General features: G+C 60.1%; 9 protein-coding genes across 9 annotated transcripts; 3 read left to right on the plus strand and 6 right to left on the minus strand.

The window, feature by feature from the left end:
* Positions 1 to 159: 159 nt before the first annotated feature.
* Positions 160 to 3,927, minus strand: PHYSODRAFT_287138 (hypothetical protein). The gene has a single exon (XM_009535399.1). It carries the CDS (start codon positions 2,908 to 2,910, stop codon positions 721 to 723), a length of 2,190 nt encoding a protein of 729 aa, XP_009533694.1. The 5' UTR covers positions 2,911 to 3,927; the 3' UTR covers positions 160 to 720.
* On the plus strand, positions 3,862 to 6,135 carry PHYSODRAFT_563762 (hypothetical protein; the record flags this gene model as incomplete). The annotated part of the gene is made up of 2 exons (XM_009535400.1): positions 3,862 to 3,960; positions 4,102 to 6,135. The coding sequence occupies 2 exons, from the start codon at positions 3,862 to 3,864 to the stop codon at positions 6,133 to 6,135; spliced, it is 2,133 nt and encodes a 710-aa protein (XP_009533695.1).
* Positions 6,136 to 6,390: 255 nt separating this feature from the next.
* PHYSODRAFT_337717 (hypothetical protein) lies at positions 6,391 to 6,897 on the minus strand (the record flags this gene model as incomplete). The annotated part of the gene is made up of 1 exon (XM_009535401.1): positions 6,391 to 6,897. The coding sequence occupies one exon, from the start codon at positions 6,895 to 6,897 to the stop codon at positions 6,391 to 6,393; it is 507 nt and encodes a 168-aa protein (XP_009533696.1).
* Positions 6,898 to 6,969: 72 nt separating this feature from the next.
* Positions 6,970 to 7,568, minus strand: PHYSODRAFT_563766 (hypothetical protein; the record flags this gene model as incomplete). The annotated part of the gene is made up of 1 exon (XM_009535402.1): positions 6,970 to 7,568. One exon carries the CDS (start codon positions 7,566 to 7,568, stop codon positions 7,044 to 7,046), a length of 525 nt encoding a protein of 174 aa, XP_009533697.1. The 3' UTR covers positions 6,970 to 7,043.
* A 638-nt stretch (positions 7,569 to 8,206) lies between these two features.
* On the plus strand, positions 8,207 to 9,151 carry PHYSODRAFT_521052 (hypothetical protein; the record flags this gene model as incomplete). Its single annotated transcript, XM_009535403.1, has 2 exons — positions 8,207 to 8,569; positions 8,621 to 9,151. The coding sequence occupies 2 exons, from the start codon at positions 8,207 to 8,209 to the stop codon at positions 9,149 to 9,151; spliced, it is 894 nt and encodes a 297-aa protein (XP_009533698.1).
* A 347-nt stretch (positions 9,152 to 9,498) lies between these two features.
* Positions 9,499 to 10,583, plus strand: PHYSODRAFT_352404 (hypothetical protein; the record flags this gene model as incomplete). The annotated part of the gene is made up of 3 exons (XM_009535404.1): positions 9,499 to 9,615; positions 9,694 to 9,772; positions 9,843 to 10,583. Coding segments are annotated over exons 1-3 (879 nt in total), but the record flags the coding sequence as incomplete, so codon positions are not given.
* A 705-nt stretch (positions 10,584 to 11,288) lies between these two features.
* On the minus strand, positions 11,289 to 12,734 carry PHYSODRAFT_521215 (hypothetical protein; the record flags this gene model as incomplete). The annotated part of the gene is made up of 2 exons (XM_009535405.1): positions 11,289 to 12,608; positions 12,669 to 12,734. 2 exons carry the CDS (start codon positions 12,732 to 12,734, stop codon positions 11,289 to 11,291), a joined length of 1,386 nt encoding a protein of 461 aa, XP_009533700.1.
* Positions 12,735 to 14,385: 1,651 nt separating this feature from the next.
* PHYSODRAFT_464256 (hypothetical protein) lies at positions 14,386 to 15,840 on the minus strand (the record flags this gene model as incomplete). Its single annotated transcript, XM_009535406.1, has 1 exon — positions 14,386 to 15,840. A coding segment is annotated over one exon (1,455 nt), but the record flags the coding sequence as incomplete, so codon positions are not given.
* Positions 15,841 to 16,330: 490 nt separating this feature from the next.
* On the minus strand, positions 16,331 to 19,234 carry PHYSODRAFT_520430 (hypothetical protein; the record flags this gene model as incomplete). The annotated part of the gene is made up of 1 exon (XM_009535407.1): positions 16,331 to 19,234. One exon carries the CDS (start codon positions 19,232 to 19,234, stop codon positions 16,331 to 16,333), a length of 2,904 nt encoding a protein of 967 aa, XP_009533702.1.
* Between the last annotated feature and the right edge of the window lie 2,698 nt (positions 19,235 to 21,932).

A 21,932-nucleotide genomic window follows, 5' to 3' on the forward strand; every position in this document is an offset into this window, starting at 1 on the left:
GCTTGATTGCAGGCAGTTCGGACGTAATGTCCGACGGGCGCGGTGGATACACACTCGTGTTACTGCAGAATTTGTGCACTGCAATGTCGCTTGCGTTCTCCCAGGAGAGTGCATTGACTCCGCACCAGCTCGTGATCCTCAACAGTACAGCTGGTGCGGTGTGCTGCTCCGTGCTCGGGTTCATATTTGAACGCGACGAGGTGCTGGCATTCCCGTACTAGGGTGATGCAAGATTCATCGCGGGGATGGTCATCATGTGCAGCATGTGCGTGCTGTACCAGTTTTCGGTGCAGCTCTGTACGCTACGCACCTCTGCGCTCACTACGTCAGTGACGGGGAACATCAAGGACTTGATCGCCACTATCGGCGGCTATCTCCTATTCAACGACGCACCCACTCACACCGCCAACTTCGTCGGAGTCGCGCTATCCTTCATTGGTGCGTACTCGTTCTCGTACATTCGCTACCGCGCCATGGTGAGGCCATCGCCGCCACAACACCAGAAGCAGCTATAGATGATAGACGGACGAAGAGGGTCATTTTGGTTTAATCTCATTTTAGCAGGTTAGAGACGATCTGTATCAATAAATCATCGATCACTCAATAGAGCTCTGCGAGCTGACCTCGAAGTGGCTGTCAGTGTCGGCATAACTGTGCTCCAGTGGTGATACGCCTGTGCGCACAGCAGGTTAGTTAGTACACACAAGAGACCCCCTGTCATTATCCGCTGCAACAGCACTTACATCCATCTCGTGGGGACGACGTCTGCGAAACATGGTCCATATCCTCATTCGCATCCGCCATCGACACGCTGTCGAAGTCAAAGTCCAGGCTGCTGGAGCTATCCTGTAGTTGTTCGGGGGGCAAGGACTGCACCCTCCGAGCAAGCGCCTTTGTCCGTCTTCCGATCGGTGGAAGCTGGTGAGACACAGGAAGCACTTGCTGCTGCTGAAGCTGTTGATGTGTGCGCTGCATCTGTAGCTGAGCCTCTCCCTCAACGCGTTGGCTCTCTATGAACGCCTTGAACTGGCGTGAGGCGCTTGGAGGTGGGGTCCGGCTGGCGCCCATTTGAGCAGCAAGACTCTTGGGCGCGTCTGCGGGTTGGTCTCCAGCCATCCACGACTTGCGCCGCTCTTCAAAGTTCCATGACGCTCGCTTTCGCTTCTCGACCGCTGCCGCGAAACCTGGCATGTTCTCCATAACATCCGAAAAAGTCGCTTCAGGACTGGGCGGCGGGACGTGGGACTCCCAGCCTGTGTAGTTTGTCAGAGGTTGGCTTGCACGCCAGACCGCAGCTTGGCGGATCGCCTGCGAAAGCGAGCGCATCAATCGGGCATTGTCACTTGTGCCAGCCGCGTGCTCTTCAATCTCGTCCAGGAACATTCGTTTCTGCGCAGCCACGCGGGTTGGCGTCGCTTGTCCCTGGGGGGCCATTGGCGACGCTTGCCCTACAGTAAACGAATGATCCCTTGTGTTTGTACCGCTGAGCAAACTCCCCACGACCGTCGTCTGCTCATCTTCGTCGTCCTCATCAGCATTCCTTTCGTCATCTGCTTCTCGGCCGGTGTCTTCGTCGTCCTCCTCTTCACTGCTGGACGAATCCTCCCCCTGATGGGGATCTGGGACCCCAAAAGTATCCATATTCTGCTCAGCAAGAAGCCGACGCAGCAGTAGCCGCTTGGCCACCTTTTGTTTGAGCAGAGGACGCATGGCTTTCCGCACACCTTTACTGGACCAGGCCTTCTTGATGGAGTTCTCGTGCTCTCGCGACAGCATGACAAACTTGCCAATCTTCTCATCCGCGAGCTTCTCTCCTCGATCCAGCTTGCGCAGCACACGCACCAATGTGCTCTGGATGGTGGCAATACTGCGATCCACGTTGGTGTTGTCGATCTTGGGGATGAGACACCGATCAGCGTGCTTGCAGAGGTGGCGCTGAATGATGCGGATGTTGTCGAAGTGCTTGATGTACTTGTTCTCCTGCGGGTCAATCGTCATGTGGCGCGCACGCACCGCGAACCTCTCGCGATGTTTGTTCTCATTGCTGATATAAATCACAAACGGCACGCACGTCGGATGTTTCTTCACCAGCGTGAGCAGGTCGTCCGTGTTCAGATGCACGCCTTCCACCACAAGCGACTGCTTGCGCTCCTCGAACATCGTCAGCACGCGATCCAGCTTCTCCAGCACCAGGCCCGACTGCATCTTGTAGCCTTTCAGCACCATTTTCTTGTGCAGTCTCGCAGCCGACATGTCCCCTCGATCTCCCTGGATCGCCGCCACCATCTCGGGCGACAGGGCGTCGCCAGCTTGGTACGTGGACACGAACGCGCACGGGTTCTCCTCTTTGGACGTGAAGGATCTGAGCACGTGCCGCACCGAGTCGGTCGGCAGCACCGTCGTGAGTCTCAGTCTGGCCGCCAAGAGCGACGCCAACGTGGACTTGCCCGTGCCCGACGTGCCTCCGAGCAGCACCGCGAAGGACTGATTCCGTTGCGTGATCTCCTTGGCCACCTCAAAGTCCAGCAGGTGGTGCGGCTTGACGTAGTCCAGTCTGGCCAGCGACGAGTAGATGCACTGGTGCAGCAGGTGCCAGGGCAGCGCCACCGGCAGCTTCCGCTCCTCCTCCAGCTGCTGCTGCTTCTCGCGCTCCTCGTCGCTGTTGTTGCCATTACCACTGTTGCTGCTGCTGATGATGATGATGACATGGCCATCGCCGCTGGCCACGTGCTTGGCGAACACGGCGAAGACCTCCTGCGTGACGGTGACGGCGTCTTTCGGCCGACAGCCCATGAGCATCAGCGTCTCCTGCAGGCGGTAGCGCGTGAAGCTCTCGCGCTGGCCGTGGCGCCGGACGTGCAGCAGCTCCATGGGGTCGGAGCCGTCGGCCTCCGTCTCCACGGCGTCCATGGCGGCGAGCTTTGCGGTGGGCGAGGGGTGCACGGGCGCGCACTGGACTCGGGCGCCTAGCGCGGGGACGGGGGCGTGGCCGGCCAGCGTTGACCGAGTGAGGCGTTTCCTGGAATGCTAGCTAGCAGGTCTGGTTAAACATGACCCCACCAAGTGACGATGCGCCTAAGTGCGATTGCTGCCTGAGCAATCCGTTTCATGGGAACTGCGACTCGCCCGCGCTGATTAGCAAAGCGCAGAGAAAAGGAGAGCGGCCCGCCCAAGCGGTCAATTGAACAGCGGCGGTGGCAATGCCCGCAGGCTGCAGCAATGCGTCTGGCGCAATGGGAGCTCGCAGCTGAGAGTTGCGAGCCTGGCAGCAGCGAAGGTGTGGATGGATTTACATCACTTGAGCTCGGCGGCGTCGTATGACAAGATATTGGGTCTCTTACCAGTTTGGTCAACTGCGGATCCTGGCCGCCATCGACGCCACACCGAGCTCAACAAACTACAGTGACGCCGTCATGCCGTGCTGTGCGCACGCTCTCTGCGGACACTGCGTGCGGCGGGCGGCGTCTTCACTGCGAGGACAGCTCCGGAGGCCACGTTTCTTACTACAGTATTTTTTCACTAATGAAGTCCTGATATGTATCGACTGTCCAAGGTAATCAGGTAAGGGGTTGCAAATAACTAACAATGTTTGTTATTCATGAATCTACTACAACAGGTTACTATTTTCTATGCCCTCTTTAGTGAGGCAAATACTGTACCATTTCGTTTTGCGAGCCGCCCCCTTCCATACTAAACCCAGCATCTCGCTGCCTCGTGGCTCCGTCGTCCGCACGTGAGTCGAGGCCTCGAGTCCCCCGCCAGCTCAGCTCAGCTCGGCCCCGCCCCGCCCCGCGTACATACCTACAGTCGAGGATCTCCGCCAGCAGCGGCAGCATCGAGTGACCGAGTGACCGCAGCGCCATGGCGAGCAAGCGCCTGGACGCCGTCAAACTGGCCAAGAGCTCGCGCTGGGAGGAGCTGCGGCGCCTCGTGGACGCCGAGCCGGCCACGGCGCAGCAGGTGGACTCGTACGGCATGCTGCCGCTGCACTGGGCCTGCACGGAGCCGCAGTCCATCGGCGAGGGCGTGCTGCTGGCGCTGCTCAAGGCCTTCCCGCAGGGCGCGCGCGCGCCCAACACGGCCGAGATGCTGCCGCTGCAGATCGCCATCAAGGCGCAGGCGCGCATCGAGTGGCTGCAGGCGCTGCTGGCCTCGTACCCGGACGCGGTGCTCAAGAAGTCGCCCTCGGGCGAGAACGCCGTGCAGCTCGCGCGCAAGGCCGGCTTGCCCAGCCGCAGCGTCAAGCTGCTTGAGGAGATGTACCACCACGTGTGCGCCAAGGAGGGGCTACCCGACCAGCTGGCCATCGAGGAGCAGGAGGCCAGGCTGCAGCAGGAGACCCAGCAGCAACAGCAACAGCAGCATGAGGAGGAGGGCCAACTCCGGCCCTCCGAGCGCTTCCAGGCCATCGCAGGAGACCTCCCCGTGCCGCAGCGGGTCAGCGCCGTGCAGTATGGCCAGCGCCAGCGCCGGCTCAGCAGCACGGCCTCGCTCAAGATGCGATCTTTCTCGGACAACGACTTCTACTCGCAGCAGGTGAACGTGACGCTGGGAGCCAACGGCCCGGCTGGCCCGAGTCCGTGGTCCCCGCGCCGAACGACCGAGAGCAACAGGCCGCAGTCCTTGGCGCAAAGACCGTCGATGAACCGGAACACGGTGTCGCTGCCGCCGCGCTGGATGAACGCGCCCAGCTGCAGCATCTGCGCGCAGAAGTTCGGCACCTTCAAGAAGCGCCACCACTGCCGTAACTGCGGCCAGTCCATTTGCCGCGACCACTCCGCGCGCGAGCGGATGAAGCTGCCGCACTACGGACTCAGCGACCGCCACCGAGTCTGCGTGGTGTGCCACGACATGCTGCGTAACGCGAGTCGCCAGGCGCGGCAGCAGCAGATTACGATGCAGGCTGCGCAGCGCGTGGCTCCGCAGACGCGATTGAGTCAGGCCGTCGGCGGTGATGCGCGTCGCTCGGACGAGGCGCAGCGCTCGCCACCAAACATGCTCGAGCGTCACGTCTCGGCGCCTGCGCGCGCGTCGAACTCCGCCGCTGGACCGTACCGGGTTGGAAATGACGCCGCGATTAACGAGCAGGTCGCGAGCCTGCAGAAGCAGGTCTCGCAACTTATGGAGGAGAAGCAGCAAGCTGAAATGCAGCTGCGTGTGCAGGCCGAGATGCTGAACGACCCTGACCGACTCACGAATGGTTCTCGCAGCAGCAACACAAGTGGAGGCAGCGCAGGCGGCATGCCGATGTCCCGGGACCGCCAGAATTCGCTGCCCATGCAAATGCGTGCAGGTTCCACGACTGCAGCTCCACCAAGTAACCCCGGGCCCGTTCCGAACCCTGGCATTGCCATGTATCGCTCTACGGGCCAACTGTTGAACAGGACGCAGAGTGCAGGCAACTTCCGACCCACGCGCGAGATAGATATCGATAATCCCGACTTTGGTAACGAGCAGTCACAGCAGCAACCTCAGCAGCAGCCGTCGCGATCTAACTCGACGGCGGTAAATCCTGCTCTGCAGCGGACTACGCGGCTACAGGACGCGCTCAACACAATCGCCGCCGTCGAGTCCACTTACGACGACATCGATGGGTCGGACTCCGAGTCCGACATTGAGGGCCGCGAGACGGATATTGGGGATCTTCACGATGCCGAGGCGGACGCTCTGGACGACGTTGCACGGGAATATCTGGTTGACGATGATGAAGAGGATGATGACGACGACGATGACGAAGAAGCGGTGGTGGAGGCGGCCAAGGCTGCGAATGTGAATGTAGTAGACGGGATTGAAGATGAGAGCGGAGACGGAGTGGGCGGAGACACGTTGCCAGAAGTGGACGTGTTGGTGAACTTGGGCCACGTTATGATGGAGAAGGGCAGCGTGAGCGCAGCGGTGCAGGCTTTCACGCGTGCCGTGGAGATTCGACCGGAGGACCCTGCACTCCACTCGCTGCTTGGCCGTGCGTACTACGCCGACGAGAACCTGGACGCTGCTGTTGCCTCGATCGCGCGGTCTTTGGAGCTGGAGCCGTCGGCCACGAACTCCACTCTGCTGGGCAAGATCCTCTTCGAGAAGGGCGACCACGAGAAGGCCATCGCGGCCTACCAGCGATCTCTAGACATGCAGAAGTGAGTGATGAGTAGGTTTTAGGTAGATGTGTTGGTGGTGTGCTCGCAATGCAGGGGCACGACCAAGCGGAGTAACAGATTCAGACCGATAGATGATGCCGTAGAGCAGTTGTGAGTGCTTATTTCTATTCATCGCCACGAAAGTGTGTGAGTAAGGAACGTCATCCATGTTCATGTTCACCGTTGCAACCACCAAAACACACCAGCCAGAGGAATCATGCGCTGCCCACCCCACAGCTCTTCAAAGGGAGGCCAAGCCTCACTCGATCTCGTTGTTCGGGACTCCGTCTTGTTGCAGCTTGATCCTAGCAGCCAACGTCTCCGCCTCTAGCTGCGCCCCCATCGCCCTCGCCTGGTACTGTGCGACCTTCGCCTTGAGCTTGAGTAGCTCAAGGCGCTCCTTTTGGGTCGGAGAGCTTTCGGGCTCCGCTGGAGGAGCATCCGAAGCGCGCGCAGCAGGCGTCGGAGTCACTGACAAAGACCCCATCTCAGTGGGGGCAGCTCTTTCACCCCCTGGGAGCGGGTTGTCCGTAATCGTAGTCGCCACCGTCGAATTCTGCAGCCCCTGCCGCCACCGTTGCTTGACTTGCAACGGGGCTTGCGAACACTGGAGTAGGTGCGGGATCATGTTGCGCTTCGGCTTGCCGCAGGTCACTTTGCCACAGTACTTGCAGGCTGCAGTGGAGTCCGCGTTGGGGTTTCTGCGGGGCAAAACCTCCTCGAAATGCGCCCACACGAGCCCCTTACGACGTCCACGGCGTGCCATTGTTGCCTCCGTACTAATATGCTAACTTACTGCCGTTAGGTTATTTTTCTTCTTAAGCTTGGGACGGGAGCTATCCGTACCCTGCAACACTACGTCGTTCCCATTGCAACGAAGTTCGTTCGGGTACTCTTGTTATACCCAGGCACTTATAGCGACGGCAGGCTGGCGTCGATCTCGCAGTCCGGGACCCCGAGGCTCTGCAGCTTGATCCGCGCCGCGTACCTTTCCGCGACGAATTGGGCCTCGGCAGCCTTCGCCTTCCACTCGGCGACTCTGGCCTTGAGTCTCAGCAGCTCGAGGTGCTGCAACTGGGCTGGAGGAGGTGCTCTTTGTGGCGTGTGAGGAACCAGCTCCAACCCTTCCGGTGTCAGCTCGGAGTGGTCCGATCCCATGTCGAGAGAGGCCTCCGACACGGAGCTGCTGGCGCTGAGTGGCGTGACGCTCGTCAGTGGAGTGGCCACGATGGACAGCGCCACCGAGTCGTCCTCCCACTGCTGCACCACGGTCGACGGCGCGACCGAGCACTTCCGCAGGTGAGGGATCATGAAGCTCTTGGGCTGGCCGCGGACTCTCTCGCCGCAGTAATTGCACTTAGCGATCGGGTGCGACTTGGAGTTGGCGCGCGCCTCAACCTCCTCGAAGCACGCCCACACCGCGTGTCTCCCCGGCATCGCAGCGAGCTCCACGAGGCCAATCGGGAAGTGAAAGTGAAATATTGCCGGCGGCTTTAAGGTGAGGTCCGATCTGGGGTCATCAAGGACAGTTACTGCGTGTGATTCTCAATTATGGCGGGCGGCATGGCGTTGCACCAGCAGAGGCTAATGCACTGACTGATCTCTCTCGGAGCGTTCCCAGCTACTACAGAGAGGGGAGACATGAATCGACGTCGCTCTCGGACACCCGCGCAGCGAAAGACTCGGCGGCAAAGTGCGCTTCCATAGCTCTGGCCTGGTACTTGGCAACCTTCGCTCGGAGCCTTCAGCAACTTGAGTCGCTGCAGTTAAAGAGTCTGCGAGGTGCCTGCAGCGAGCTCCCGCTCCGTCTCAAGTAGCTCACTCTCCGGATTCGGCGACTCCGATCCCGTGTCCGATGAGGCCTCACTCGACGCCATACTACCAGACCTTTGACGATTAGTGGGTTTCTTGCCGCTATTGTTCTTGGCGCGCTGATCCGTGCACCGGGCTGCCGCATTTCGGGCACTTCTCCGTGGTCGAGAACGGCAGCGTGCAGGGCTCATCAGGTCGAGAAGTGAAGTGGTGCACGTTCCATACAAAAACAGTTCAAAGGCGAAAGGATCTCGATCTCGACCATGACTGTCCAGGGTCTCCGCTGCTTCCGGTCGCTGTGGGGCTCGCCAAGCGCCTTGAAGCTCGCGAGCGCCAGCACCGCTGGCTCGACCTCCGGGTCGTACGCGTCGCAACTGCTGGCTCACATCCGGCGCCAAGGGTTCGACGGCATCGAGGCGAGTCTCGGGGACCTGGAAGCTCTGGGCGGCGCGGACGCGGTGCTGCCGCTGCTGGCGGAGAACGAGCTGGAGCTCATCGTCGGCGTCTACTCCGGGTGGGTCGACTACGAGCCGCAGAACCTGCACCAGCAGTTCGAGGGCGTGGAGACCCACGTCCAGCGCTTCCGAGAGCAGCTCGAGACCGTCGCCAGCTTCACTCAACGCCCCGTTCGAGTCAACGCTCACTCGGGCAGCGACCACTGGCGTCCGAGTGAGCAGAGGGAGTTTCTAAGCCGCGCGCACGAGGTCGAGCGGCAGGTCGGACTCGACGACATTTTGGCGCACGAGACCCATCGCGGTCGCATGTTCTACTCGCCGTGGCCGACGCTGGCTCTGCTGGAAGAGTTCCCGAGCCTGAAGCTCACGTTGGACTTCAGTCACTGGTGCGTGGTGACGGAGCGGCTGCTGGACGCGCCGGAGGACAACGAGTGGCTGCTGAACAAGGTCGCACCGCGAGTTCGCCACGTTCACGGGCGAGTGGGGACGGAGCAAGCTGCCCAGCTGCCATATCCTCACGACGATGAGCTGTCGCGCCATGAAGTGCAGCGTTTTCAGCGGCTGTGGAGCGCGATCTGGGCGCGGCACAAGGCGGACGGGGACAGCTCCACCTTCACGCCCGAGTACGGACCCATTCCGTACGCGCCCCGCCACCACGAGGACCAGCAGTTCGAGGCGTACAACATCGACGAACTCTGCGCGCTACAGGCCAGCGCCCAGCGAGAAAAGTTTGAGCAGGTGGTGGGGGGATAGCTGGTGTGTCCTCGTCCGCTGTTGGTCTGCTCGGCTTCGATCTTAGTGCATGCATGCTTCACTTCAACTTTGACATTACTTTGTTTTTTGTTAACATGCTACTAAGTACGAAAACTGGGAGATGTCACTAAAGATAATAGCCGTAAATAGTGACTAATTAGACGCAATCTGGAAGCGAACAAACACCCCTACGAGCAACATAAGCCACAAAAAGTGGATTTTTACGAGCCATTTTCTGTTTGAGGTGTTGCAACTTCAGAGTCAGATCTGGTAAAAAGGATCTGTACGTTTCCAGATCTGCTCAGTTAGGGGAGGGGAGCTCGAAGCAGAAGCTCAGCAGGGTACAAGTATCAAACACAATAGAGCCGCGACCGGCGAGGCCCCGCTAGCTCTCTCCTGGCAGCATGTACGCCAACAACGTGAGCAACCTCGACCAGATCCTGTCGTCGCTGCAGTGCTACCCGGTAGGTCCGTTCTACCTCGTTCTACCCGTGCACACCACCTCGCGTCTCACGCGGTTCTCCTTCTCCCTTCCTTTTTAGCAAAGTTCTCGCGTGCGTGGCGACGTGTACAACCTCCTGGGCCAGATCCCGTCGCTGCAGCCCAATTGCGGCACCTTCGGTAGGGCATTCTACCCATAGTTCATATTTTTGTTCTACGACTTTCCTAACCGATACGTGCGTCCTACCAGCACACAATGACGGCACGACCAGCACGCTGCTCAACCTGGAGGGCACCATCCCCATCTTCTACCGGGGCAGCCAGTACAACATCCCCGTCGAGTTCTGGGTCGTGGAGACGTACCCGCTGGCCCCGCCCGTATGCTTCGTGCGCCCCACCGCCGACATGATGGTCAAGCCCGGCCACCCGCACGTGACGAGCGACGGCTACGTCAAGATCCCCTACACGTCGGACTGGAGGCCGGACTTTACGCTGCTGGAGCTGGTGGCACACATGTGCTCCATCTTCGGCAACATGCCGCCGGTCTTCCGTCGGCCGGCCAACGCGTCCGGCAGGCCCGCGGCCAGAGCCAACGGCAGCAGCGGAACGGGCGGGTACTTCCAGCAGGGCTCCTACGCGCAGTCGCACCCGCCGCAGCCGTCGCCCTACTATTCGTCGCAGTTCACGAGAGCACAGGACCTGTCGGCGTCGGGCGGGCCGCGTGAGGCCGCTGAATCGCTCTTCGGCAGCAGCCAGCAGTCGATGGGGGCAGCGCCGTCGTCCATGTCGTCGTCTGGACGGGCGTCGGGGGAGCTGAGGCCCGAGGACCGCGCTGCGGCGCTGAGGGCGGAGATCACAGGCAAAGTCCAGATGCAGCTGGAGAAGACGTTTAAGCGCGTGCGGGACGACATCGACCTGCAGTTCGAGCACGAGGTTCAGCTCACACAGTCGCGGGAAGACGTGGAGCGCGGGCTGCAGTCGCTGCGCTTCTTGCGTGACGACACCAGTCGAGCACAGGGCGTGGTTGAGACGCAGGACAAGGAGGTGTCGGCGTGGCTGGAGGAGAACGAGGGCAAAGATACAGTCGACCCGGACACAATTCTGGTCGAAGGCGATGCTCTGTCGAAACAGTACGTCGTGAATCACTTGGTTCTGGTTTGTAGCGGATGAAATTCGAGTTATCTAACTTGTGTTGACCGTGTTGCAGGATGATCAAGACCTTGGCAGAGCATTACTCGATCGAGGACGCGCTCTACTACATGGACCGCGCCTTGAGCAACGACGAGATCGAACTGTCAGTTTTCCTCAAGGAGGTACGGAAACTCTCGAGGAAGCAGTTCATGTGCCTGGCGCTCGTGCAGAAAATACACGCCAAACAGCAGGAGCTCGCGGCGTCCTCGTACCATAGTAGTCCACGGAGCTAGACCGGTGTAGTGTAGTCGTAGAACACATCAAGATCAAACAATTGCAAACGAAACAACCGGTAAGAGCTTCAACTGCGCACGGCGCCTTGTACCCAGGCGCACCAGGTGGGTCGTTTGCCTTGGGTGAGTGAGTGAGTGGGTGAGTGTCGCGTGTCCATTGCACTCTAACAGCTCGTTCCCGATGGACAGATATAATCGAGAGTGGAGCAGACAGACACCGAATCACTACGGATGTTTGCAAACGCGCGAGGTTTTGATATTATTCGATCCTATTAACATTTTGTGAACGACGTGCGACCAGGAAGGTTATTGGCAGTGCTCTCTCCTCCATTATATCTACTCTTGAGTTCAGGTTCGTCCGGTATCCGGCCCTCCATCTCATCATAAAGCTCCCAGAAGTCTGAAGACATGCTCTCGGTCCGGCGCTCGGTGTTCCAATGGCCCGTTTTGAGCCAGCCTCCTTTCCGTGTGCAGCTATCTCGAAGTGCCAGCACGACCTCGCACGTTTCAGGGTCGTCCATCCGTAAGCAAGAGCCCAAGTGTACGCGGACCACACTGCAGAGGCCTATCAGCTCGATGGGCAGTAAGCTGATCTCACATCCATCCAGCAACAGAGTACGCAACTTGCAGAGCTCAGCGAAGGTGCGGGGTATCGGGGAAGCGATAGGATTCACACCCAGGTCCAGGATCTCCAGAGCCAAGCAACGGGTAAGCTGAGCCGGGATCTCCTTGAGCTGGTTGCGACGGAAGTTGAGATGTACAAGCGCCGTCATGTGAGAGATGCCGTCCACGGGGAGTGAGGTGATGTTGTTACTGTTGGCGTCGAGTTTGACCAGGTGCACGAGGTTCTTCATGCTGGGCAGCGACCTCAGCTCGTTCTGCTGCAACTGCAGCACCTCCAGATTACTCAGAGCGTCCAGCGCTGGTAAGCACCGAAGACGATTCACCTGCAGCAGCAATCGCCGTAAGTTTTTCCAGAGCGGCAGCTCGTTCGGCAGCTTCGTGAGATGGTTGTTACTTGCGTTGAGCTCCACTAATTCCCCCAATATGCTCACAGGTTTCCCGATCTCGGTGAGCACGTTGTTGTACACGTTGAGGACCCGCAACTTCTGGCAGCGGCCGATACTCTCTGGAAGCTTCGCGAGCTGATTGCGGTTCGCGAGTATCACTTCAAGAGCCTCCATGTTGCCCAAAGCTTCCGGTAGCGCCGTCAGCTGGTTGCTCGCGACCTCCAGGACGCGAAGCTTGGTCAACTTGGTCAAGTTCTCAGGGAGATCCGTGAGCTTGTTCTTGGACAGGACGAGGACCTGCAGCGCCACCAACGCGTCGATCTCTTTCGGCAGCTCCGAGATGTCGTTCCACCTCAAGTTGAGCTCCGTGAGGTGCGGCATGGAGAAGACGATCTCCGGGACGTGGTGTAACGAAAGCAAGCCGTTCTGGGTCAGCGTACCGGTGGAAACCCCGGAGCCTTCGCGCTCCACCATGGACGTGAGCTCCACCCTCCCCGTGCGTGACATCTCTAGCACCATCGTCTGAATCTTCTGCGCCGTCTCCGTGTCCAAGCGAACCGTGTGCCGCATCGTCAGCTTCCGCTTGGACCCCATTCCGCCATGCGGAAGCCGAGGCTTCCCAGCACCGGTGGTAGGGAGGACGCCAGTCGCCGTCTTAAACTTGGCGGAGTTGGAGTCGCTCTTGCCAATTGACACGGCGCCACCCATCGCCGCCGGTCGCGCGCTCTCCTGCAGTCTCGCGTGAAGCTTTTGACCACGACGCGAGTATGCGCTGGTAAACGTTGAAAGCGACGCTAAGTTTATCGGGGGGGGGGGCGGGGTGAAGTACGCAAACGCGTCGCTATTAATACTGGTACGAAGCCGAGGGAGTTGGAGCAGAAGCTCTTGGTGGATGAGCTCTAGAAAGGCTAACATTAGCGGCGGTCATCGTCATCAAAAGGAGGCAAGCAGATGCATGTCCAAATGGTTCCGATTTATACGTTTCCCTGGCCGAATAAGGGTGCAAGGAAGGAGGAGAGCTGGCATGACGAACGATAACGGTATAGTTCACTTCAACGTCGCTAGCCAATCATTGCGATCGTACTTAGCGTGAGTTATGGGTAGTTGAAGTGAAAGTTGAAGCTTGCAAGATGGCTACACCACCCGAGGCGAAGAGGTGGCGGCGATTGCGCTGCCGCGTCTTGCTCTCGATGGTCTCCAGTGCCTTGCGACGCAGGAACGGCGTGTCTCGAGGGCTGCCGACCACGATCTCGGCTTCTTGCACTTGGTCCTCGCTCTCCACCAACCCGTTGGGGCGAGTTGCTGGCCGCGTCTTGTTGGTCTCGGCGTGGAATTCCACGGCAGCGTAGAACCTCACGAGCTCGTGGAAGAGCGCAACGCGCAGTGCACTGGAGACGTAGTAGTTGCCAGGCGGGAGGCTGGGCAGACAACGTCGCAGCTCCGCCACCAGCGGCCCAGAGATGGGGGTCCCCACCACCAACTGGAGCATGACGGCCATCTCCTGCTGCTGTTGCTGCCTCTGCCTGGCCGGTTGGAGCTTGCTGTGCGTCGGGAAGCAGGGCGAGCCAGGCAGCACGTATCCGTCCAAAGACTCAGGAACAACGCGTGGCTCTGCAGGAGCCGCCTCCACTCTTCGCTCTCGTGCTGGCAGAGCGTCGGTCTGACTCCAGGCGTCTTGAGTCTCCACGACGTCGCGCGGTTTGTCCTCTCGGATGGCCGAGTGGATGGTCATCGCAGCTGCTACAGCCCTCGTGCGCGTGTCGGGTGGAGGCAGGACTTTGGCCAGTTGGTCGTGGATGGCCTCGATCTGGGATCGACCTCGGCCGTTGCGCTTGGCGGACGTCGACATGGCCAGGATGGCTGCACGCAGCAGCGTCTTGAGCGGCATGGCTGGGTTGTACGGCTGCGTCGGGTCCTCTTCATAGTCCTGGGGCTCCATGGCAGGACCGGTATGCTGGCGAAGAGCGTTGTACAGCACTTTGAGCGACTCCTTGGCGCACTTCAAGCGCTCGCTACGTCGCGCCAGCTCCGCGTGGAACTTCGTCTGGATCAACCTCAGCAAACCTTCGACCTCCATCCGGTGGCGCTCGCGCTCGATCGCCTGGCGTCTCCCGTACTGCTCGAGGACCAACCGCTTGTACTCTTGCAAGCCATCGACGTATTGTTGCTTGAGATATTCCACTTCATGGTCGTATAAGTTGCGCAGCGAGTCGAGCTCCGAGCGAGGAACCATATCTCCTCCACTCGACGTAAGTGCAGACGCATCAACTGGACTCGGCTGGATCTCACTAAGAGGCGATCGCTCCGGGTCTTCGTAGTGAGCGATGCTTTCGTCCAGAGCTTCATCACTCTCCGCCCGTGAGAGAATCGGGAACACAGTTGCCACGACTCGCTGCATCACCCGATTCAGCTCCCGCTCGTCTTTCTCCACTTCGTCGATTTCGGCTTCGTTGTCACTGTCCCCCGCTTCGCTGTCGCTACTCGACAGATCGTCCTCTTCGTCAATTTTCGCGGGGGCCACCGGCGCACTGGGGGCTGGCCGAGCATTGGGTTTGGGCACGATCCCGCCCCTCTTTCGCTTGCGAGCGTTCACTCGGGGCGTGTTCTCGCGCAACCTTAAGGCGAACGTCGACACGGGGGCAGTCGGCGTCTCCGATTCCTTTGTCGGTTCCTCTTTCGAAGGTTTGACTCGGCGTAGTTCCCCAAAACGGGCTTGGAGCTCTCGCATACGCTGCAAGAGCTCGGTGTTGTCCGTTTCCAGTTGCTCCTTGATCCTTTCGGCGGCGAGTAGAGCCCCCTCCAGCTCACGGACCTTGTCCTCCATCTCCTGCATGCCCTTGCTGTTGCCATCCGCGCTCAGCTTGCTCTTGCGTTTCTCCTCGTTTGCTTTGGCTTTCGCTCTCCTGGCCTCGGCTTCAGCTTCAGCTAGGGCTGCAGCTTGAGCTGCTGCTTCGGCTCGACTTCGAGCGGCTTCACTCTCCTTGAAGCGCTCCATCTCCTGAATCTCGGCCTGAAGCACGAAAGTGTGCTTGACGATCTCCTCGCTCTGGGCACGGACCTTGGACTCGAGCTCCTGCACTTTCGCCTCCGCTGCGGCTGCCGCCTTGGCACTTGCTTGAAACTTGTCCCGCCAGGATGTCGTTAGGGTGTTCGCTGCTTCGGCAGCTTTCTCGTTGTGTTCTTGAGTGATACGCAGCTCCTCAGCCTGAGCTCGAAGTTGTCTCTGAGCCTTTGCAAGCTCCTGCGCTTGTTGTTCAGTAGCCATGCGCGATTCTTGCTGCGCCTTCAGAGCCTCCTGCAGCTGACTGGCCATCAATTCCTTCTCTCGATGCAGCGCGTCAATTGTGTTCCTCAACTGGCGCTCGCGGATGGCATGTGACGGCGGTTTATCGTCTGCATCGTCCCCACTGCTGTCGTCGAGCTGCATTCCATTAGCTGCCGCCGAGTGCAGAGCTTGTTGGATGTGTGAGAGCCGCTGATGCCGTCGAACAGCCTGCTCCGCCGCCTCGGTGAACGCGTCTCCCACCTTCTGCGCCTCGCTTCCGATAGCTGCGCTCACCTCGGGATCATCGCCAAACTCGGCGATAATGGCTCGCTCAGTGTGTGTACTCGTGCGAGCCATGGAGCGATGTGTTGCGAGCAGGATGTCGCCCACACGCCACCTAGCAGGAGTCCGCACCTTGTCGCCGAAAGTGTCCTCTTCCTCCTCTCGGAGCTCCTCTTGCTCCGCAGTAGCCACAGCATCGTCATAGCGACGCACCAACTCCTCCACTCGTGACTGAATCTCAGCGATCTGTGGATTCGGAGCTCCCGGAGCTGCTGGCGTCGCCGCGGCCAGCATCGCAGCACTCGGGTACACTGAGCTGTCCAGAACCCCTCGGCGTTGCCCCACTGGGACTGTATTAGCCGGCACGCTGGTCGGCAGACGAACGGCTACATTCCTCCTTGGCGAGGTGAATCGACCAGGTCCCTGTCCAGGGGGTGGAGGCCCAGCACTGCTTCGACTTGCCATTCTTCTCAATGCTTCGAACCTGCACTACAGAGCTGTAAATCAAAGCAAGGACACTCACAAAAGCAGGAACACGTCAGAGGAATATTTTTAGGCAAGTGATTATGAACAGGAGAGAACATGTATGCACAAGTCACATGGTCATTGCCGAGCGGAAATTGGGGGTGGTCTGTGGTCTTGGGGTCCTCGCCTCGCAGGACGACCGTCGTCTGGCCAACGGCGTCTAATTTGTCCTTCGGGTGTAGAGAACCACCGATAGCAGCGCCCGACTGGGCTACTACCGCCGGCCACGGCTTTAAGAGTTGTCGGTGATGCTGATCAGCTTCTTCTCGACGTCCTCGAAGCGCTCCGATCCAGAGCGATCGCGGTGGAAGTAGCCCTGGATGCGCTGCTTCTCCGTCTCGCTCAAAGATTCCAGACAGAACTTGAGGTGTGCCGGAGTCAGATCCTTTCGTGTGATCACACCGCGCACCTCGTTACGCCGGTTCAGCACAATGAGGTGGCGCAGTCCCAGGGAGCGGAATAACCGGAATGCACGCGGCACGGGGGTCTGCTCCTGCACGGTGTGGGGCGTCGGGTTCATGTAAGGAGTGAGGTCCATCCACAGGTCCCGCTCCTCCTCGTCCAGCTGAATGTCGTTGATAGACGGGTATCGAGGGTAGCTGCCCTCCATGTCCCGGTAGGACAGCGCGTACTGGTCATTGTACAGCAGCGTCGTGTCACCCGCAGGAGTACGCACAAACGGCTCGGGTTTCTCAATGAAGAAGTCCTTGCGCTGCAGCAGCACAGCCAGGTGGTGTCGGTAGATGGTACCAGCGAAACGAGGAGAGATGCGCTTGGCGCCCAGGTTCGGTCGGTGGCCCCCACCGGCAGCGTCCTGACTGCGCGGCACGATCACCGGGAAGCCGCCGTGGTTGCAGTTCTTGAGCACGTCGTAGATCTCGCCGACCTTGGCAATCTGCGGCACACACGTCGGCGGCGAGCTCATGATGTTGAGCGCGCGCAGGAAGCGGGCGTAGTATGGCGGATCGAACTCGAGGAACGGCAGGTGGTTCAGGTGGATGTGGATGTCGTACAGACCTTCGTTGAAGCTGTTGCCCACCCAGCGCGCAGCCATCAGCGACACCATAATGGGGAGACCCCACTCGATCACGCCCGTGCACTCGAGGATGATGACCGTCAGCGAAATCGTCATTCGGGCCATGCCCCCAAGCATACAGGCCGAGCCGATGAGGGCAAACATGCCGTCTTGCGCGCCCACGGGGAAGCCCAGGTAGTGCACGATCATGACGCAGATACGGCCGTACGCAGCACCGGCCAGCAGACTGGGCACGAAGAGACCCGAAGGCACGGCAATACCGTAGGTCCAGCACGCGAAGATGTAGAACACGACGAAGAACATGCACAGCGAGAACGGCGTGAAGCTGCCGTCGCCCGTGAAGTGCAGCAGCTGCTTCATGCTCGTCGCGTAGTTCACCGTGAAGAGCGAAGCCAAGTCGTTATACTGTCCTTCCGGGCAGTAGAACCGAGACAGCGAGTCGCTGTAGTCGCCTGCGAGGTCGCGGCACTGGCCGAAGTAGTAGGACAGCCAGAACGACGCCGTGGCCATGCTGAACGCGATCAGCAGCGCCTCGCCGAAGCGCAGGAAGCGGTGGGTCACGTAGCGCTTGCGGAACTTGGTCAGCACCGTGTTGGCGCCGTTGAAGCCAGCGCCGAACAGGCCGCCCACCATTCCCATCACAATGAAAATGGGCACGTCCAACACCTCGTAGGCCTTGCTGCCAACGAACTGGCCGAACGTGAAGGTCCCCGTCTGCGTGCCTAGGGTGCCGCCAATGAAGACATGCTCTACGTCCGGCGTCGGGCCATTCGACTCGTTGGCCTCCATGAAGGACATGAAGTAGTTGAGCACGAAGGCGGACACCATAGCGCAGAAGAACGTGCGCCACGTAAGGTTCTGGTGCCAGAACGAGGCGCCCTCCTCCAGCGCGAACAAAACTCCACCGATGGGGGCGCCAAAGGCGGCCGCCACACCAGCCGCAGCTCCGCACGAGATGAAGTCGCGCTTCTCCTTGTCGTTGCGGAAGCCCTTGAACTTAGTCCAGCTCGTGTCCAGCCCGAAACTCGAGGACTTGCCCTGCGACAGCCCGGCACCGATGACCGAGCCGCTGTGGATCATGGGTCCTTCCTTGCCCACTGGCAGTCCGCCCGATACACTAAACAGGATGCCAAAGGCCTTGCAGAACAGCGTCTTGAGCCGAACAACGCGGTGGATCTTGATACCGTTGAGCGTGGCCTTAATCTCCGAGATACCGGACCCGCCGGCGACGGGGCACAGGATGGCAACGCAGTAGCTTGCTACAGCCACAAAGCCCACGCTGATCATCGAGTAGGCCAGGTACCCCGTGCCAAAGGCCTGGGATCCGTCCATCTCGGCCGCCACCAGCGACTCCATCGTGGCCGTGCGGAACGTGGACAGCAGAGACGTCCAGAACTCGACGAAGCACGCGATGAGCGCCGTGCCCAGCCCCACGCCGAAGGTCATGACCCAGCGCGCGATGTTGAGCGAGCGCACGGCGCTCTCCGTCTGCTCCTGGTCATGCTGCATGTTGACGCGGCTCTCGAAGAAGTCGTAGTTGAAGGACTCGCGGTGCTGCGCCTTGGCGCGCTTCTCCTTGTCCTTCTCCTTCATCTGCTGCTTGCGCGAGGCGGCCGAGAACGGGTTGCGGCCCTTGCCCTTGAGCCAGTCCAGCAGCGTGGTGCCGTTGCGCTGCCGCAGCGCCTCCTCGATCTCGAAGCGCGAGAAGCGCGCGCCCGAGTACAGGTCGCTCGGGAACGAGTGCGTGCGCTGCACGCCGTACGTGCCCGCGTACGGGTCGCGCTGGTCCACGGCGCCGAACTGCGAGGGCGTGGGCGCGGCGTTGCGCGCGTTGGGCTTCCAGCTGGGCGAGCGCGGGCCGTCCAGCATGAAGCGCGGCATGGGCGAGCGCAGGATCGAGGACGGCGAGCGCAGCGCCGAGGCCGTGCGCGCCAGCGCCGGGAAGCGCGGAGGGTCCGCGACGGCCACGTCCTGGCCCGAGGACAGCGTGTCGCTCTCGTTGTCATCCTCGACGTCGGCGGCCGAGATGGACACGCGCACGGCGGAGGGGGGCGGCGCCAGCAGCGCGTCCGTCTCCGAGGGCTCGCGGGGGGACGCCATCGTCAAACGGCGTGGGGGTCTTGCGCGCTAGCGCGCGGATGGAAGAGTGGCCGGAAGGGATACACTGTAGCGGGCAGCGTACGCTGGGGCTGGGACTTGTGTGCTGGGCCACGCACGGACAGCCCCACTCGCTGCTAAAAAGTCGCCTGAGCCGATAATCTGATAACGGAGGGATCGTGGAAACGGATGGTAGGGCTTGATTTGCACCGGGTGTGTGCATAGATTGCGCCTTTTAAATAGCCTTATACTGTTATATCCTGCGTCGCTTAATTTTGGACTGCTAGCCGAATTACACTCATTATGGCAGGATGGCTCCAGTTTACGTCGGATCTATGTAACTCGAAAAATCATGAAAATATGTATTCCGCCTTCAAATTATAATTGGCGCGAGAAAACGGGCGCCGCCAGCCACCACAGTTCGAACGGGCCAATGGCCTCGCGCGGAACCACCAACAGGTGGGGCATGTGACAACCGACCGCGCTGGGCTGCACGGCACTGGTGGCGGCGGTGGCGGAGCTGCCGGGCCCTGGCGTGCGCATTTCCATCGGCGGCGTGGAGTCTTCATTAGCGTAGCTGTAGCTGAGATGGCTGGCTGGTGGAGAACCGCTTCGTGGCTGCTTGCAGGAGACGAAGGCACGCAGCGCCTTCTTCTCCGATGAAGTCTCCGACCCATGAAGCCGACGGTAGAGCCGACCAAAAGGGGGACCTCTGCCATGCTAAATCTAACTGCGGGGCTAGCTGCCATTGCGCAGTACTGTATCTAATGGCAGAGAACACCTCAACCCCGTGTCAAGACAAGAGTTGTCTCAAAGACAACATCTCGATGGTCGAATGCTGTACATGTAACTTACCTCGGTAGGGACAAATGTGTATTTCATGCTTAAGCCATATCGGTATGCACACCCGAAGGATGTCCTTCTCGAATATGCAGCGCAGATCGCGTCACCACACGCACAAGACGGCGAAAGGCTGATCAAGAAGGAATACCAATGTATACACCTCCTTGACAAGCCCTTGCTGCGGTAAAACGCAAACGGATCCGAAGTTCGGATCCCGAACCAGCGTGCTACATAAGTAGTTTTTCAAAGTACAGTAGTTATTAATAGCATTCGTGAAGTCAGGATGCCGCGAGTGTGAACTTGAAGTCGAGCAGCCGTACCGATATCCCACGAGTACTGCACGCATGCGCAGCGACTTCTTATGATAGGACGTCGCTGCAGTTCGGTCGTCCTCGTGATAACGCGGGCAGCAGCGACCGACGACCCGACGGGGTTTCTGCGATTTGCTTCGTCATTTTGATGGAGCGCGCAGTTGTTGTCGGCAGACCAAGCAGAGCAAGCCTTTTGTCGGTGTTTGAAGCCCCCCCGCTGAGACGTTGCCCACGAGGGCAGCATTGCATCGACAACACAGCAGCCTGGCTAACAGCGTTTGGTAGTGCACTGCGGAGGCTGGTCCGGTCGGCGCTGGAAAACGTCGTGACTAAGAAACTAAGAACTCACTCTCGCTGGTCGTAAGGTCGCCCGCGTACTGTAAATTGAAGGGGAACTGCATCGGCGCCACTCCGAAATGCTGGTACAGCAGCAGCGCCAACAGCTCAAGAACAACGACGACGAACACTCACACCTGTGCTGGCCTGACGATAGCAAAAGTGACAATAGCAATCCGGTTCGGCGCGGCGCCAAAGCCAGCGTTTAACTTTCAGACAGTCGGCATTGCCCGCAATCACCGCTTTGAAACCGGAGCAAGGCTCAGAAAGTGCCGCTCCGAGCGCCGTAGCATTGCTATCTGTCGGAGCTTGCTATCTTCCTTACGTGTACACATGTAGCAAGTGCTGCATTGCAGCGCCTCGTAAATCCAGCTCGCGCTGACGATGGCCACATGGCGGGGCAGGGGGGGGGGGGGGGGGGGCGTGCAATTAAGTTAACGTTACGCCATTGTAGCCTCGTGCGCGCAGCCACGAGAACTCGGGCTGGCGCGAGGGTAGCCGACCCTGTCGTGCTCCTAACGGCGCTGTAACGCAGATTACGAAGCTGCTGGCGACTGTTGCCACCACGCCAGTGTACACTGCTGCTGGCGTTCGCTGGAGCCGACGAACGCTGTGGCAAATGAAGACCGCGTTTACGGCCGCAGCGCGATCTGGTCGAGCCGGCTCTGGTGGTGGGGGACCCAACTTGGGTCCACGCGCCAAGCGCTTGCACTTGGCTCTGGGAATCGACTTGCTGGTCACGGCAGCTTCAACATCGGTTGCGCCGAGGTTGCCGCGGGCCCGCCGGCCGGCGCCCTCCATTCTGGCCGCTCGAGCGCCTTCGCATCGCCTGGCGCCACGCCAAGCTCGTCTACGGCCGCCGCCGCCGCCTCAGATCTCTGCGGCGCCAGCGCTGACGCACGGCCGCAGATGGACAGTCGAGCGCGCCATGCCGGCAGGCTGTACATGTATCGCCCCATGGCCGAGCAGGATGGCGAGCAGAGCTGCGGACACCTCCGCCGCAAGTCGCTGTTGCAGCCCACGGCGCCCTAGCCCTCGACATGTACGTCAGCAGCGTGCTTCAACCTGCGAGAGCTGATAGGAGCTCTGCGTAACTCGATAAGATCGGGCGAGTCCGTTTTGCAAAGGTGTTCACATCGTCTATCGGAGGGTTGTACCTTTGCCTGCCCTGGCCGCAGTTGCCGCCGCTGCCGCCGTGCAACGCAAAGGCA

Source organism: Phytophthora sojae, assembly GCF_000149755.1.
Source record: "Phytophthora sojae unplaced genomic scaffold PHYSOscaffold_8, whole genome shotgun sequence".
NCBI classification, from domain to species: domain Eukaryota; phylum Oomycota; class Peronosporomycetes; order Peronosporales; family Peronosporaceae; genus Phytophthora; species Phytophthora sojae.